Genomic DNA, 1,673 nt, shown 5'->3' with positions numbered 1-1,673 from the left:
AAAAAAAAAATTCTTACTAAATCAGTGGTACAGTTAAAATAAATATTAAATATCAGTTGTAGATTGTGGATTGAATACATTTATAAGTGAAATGACATTTTTGACCATACGTTCGACTTGGTGTCGCAGGTATTTTTTGGTGCTTTAAATTCGGCTTATGTGCGAGTATATACGGTAGATGTTTATTATTAATACTATTTGAACATTAGTATTTTTGAATATTGTATTTCAATGTTTACAATAAAATGATTTTTACAACTAATATATACACACCTGCTGCAGGTCAACAATGTTGATCCGACCTGTAAAAACAAAAACAACAAAGTTATTACGCTTACAAAGGTATAAACAATGTTAGTGACATGTGCATAAATTATACTTTTCCTAGTACACAGCTGAATGAAATTAGCTGTCATACCTGAAGTTTTTAATTTGAAGTTCGTCAGTTTATAAAAATACATTGATTTTGGTCCCTCATTTTTTTAAATCCACATGAGCACATGGGAACTTATGAGCGCTTAGTATATATTTTACTACAGACTTTCTTGCTGATACGGCAGTCGCTCACAGCAAGTGATCTCCATTTTCATCATATTATTGGCCATTTGCAAAGCACCATATCAAGTTAAAATTGATGTATAAACGTTAGGTCAGCGTATGCGACAGCTGTTACCTGTCAGTTTCAGGTTACCTGTCAGTTTCTGGGTTGAAGCCACTCACTTAGAAAATACACCTGACATAATAAAGCAATTTTTTTTTCTTTTTCGTTTAGCGTCAACGCTTCACCTCCGTGCACGTAGAGCTCATCTCGGATCTCCCTGCTGATCTGTGCTGGGGTGATGTACTCCTTCCCGTCTAGAGTGTGCAGAACTTCGAGCTTCTTTTCCTGAACCAGTTTCGCAATGATTTCAATGCAGTTCCTCTCCGACAGCCTGTGTGTAGTTTAAAACAAAGTATAGCATTGTTGTTGTTAGTATGTCATAGCCACCAACATTTGTCTGTGTTTAGAAACCCATCTATTAAGCAGTTTCACACCGGCTAACATTAGCCTAGCTGATAGGGTGCCTATACCTTTGCACTGTGTCAGCAAACTGCGCTCTCTGAAAGTCTGCCGCCAGACGTCGAATTTCTTCCCAGTCTGCCGCCATTGTTGGAACCTAAACGTTTATTGGAGACCTCGTGAGTGCCTCCACTTCTCCAATTTTCTTTTGGATATGGGTTTGTAAGTTGCCGACCAAGACAGTAGCCTCCCTGCTTAAACCACACGTCAACAAACGGTGACGTAGGATGGTAGCCAGCAGTAGCCAAAAGACTTACTCCTTATGGTTCTCGCCTTTATAAACAGTATAATTATCATACAGTTCATAAGTGCGAAGACTATAAGGAATATGTCTGATAAATATTCATACGTATAATAGTCAATACGTCAATTTTATTCTACTACACTATAATAAATCAGAATTGACGTAGTTACCAGTTTTAAAAAGCAAAGCCCCCAAAGTAAAACCGGAAATAGTTTATTGATTTTAAAAGTACTTTCAAAAGAATGAATAGGATCTAAAAAAAAGAGACTACATTTTTCTAAATATATAAAGACACCGACCATTTTATGAACCGTCTCCATTTACAACATAAAAGTAATTTTGTCAATTACTATTCCATTTAGTTAAAAG

The 1,673-nt window shown here is 36.1% G+C and overlaps 1 protein-coding gene across 1 annotated transcript in view; it reads right to left on the bottom strand.

Moving 5' to 3' along the window:
- The window catches only part of ufl1 (UFM1-specific ligase 1), a 12,520-nt gene extending 11,049 nt beyond the window's left edge, over positions 1-1,471 (bottom strand). The window contains exons 1-3 of the mRNA XM_025057040.1: positions 1,072-1,471; positions 787-932; positions 274-302 (exon numbers count right to left, since the gene is read on the bottom strand). Coding sequence (XP_024912808.1) covers positions 274-302; positions 787-932; positions 1,072-1,148 — 252 coding nt within the window. The 5' untranslated portion in view covers positions 1,149-1,471. The remainder of the gene's footprint in view (positions 1-273; positions 303-786; positions 933-1,071) is intronic.
- Between the last annotated feature and the right edge of the window lie 202 nt (positions 1,472-1,673).

Source organism: Cynoglossus semilaevis, chromosome 7 (assembly GCF_000523025.1).
Source record: "Cynoglossus semilaevis isolate Cse_v1.0 chromosome 7, Cse_v1.0, whole genome shotgun sequence".
Lineage (NCBI taxonomy): Eukaryota > Metazoa > Chordata > Actinopteri > Pleuronectiformes > Cynoglossidae > Cynoglossus > Cynoglossus semilaevis.
The sequence above is the reverse complement of the archived record's forward strand: the minus strand, read 5'-3'. Positions and strand labels throughout refer to the sequence as shown.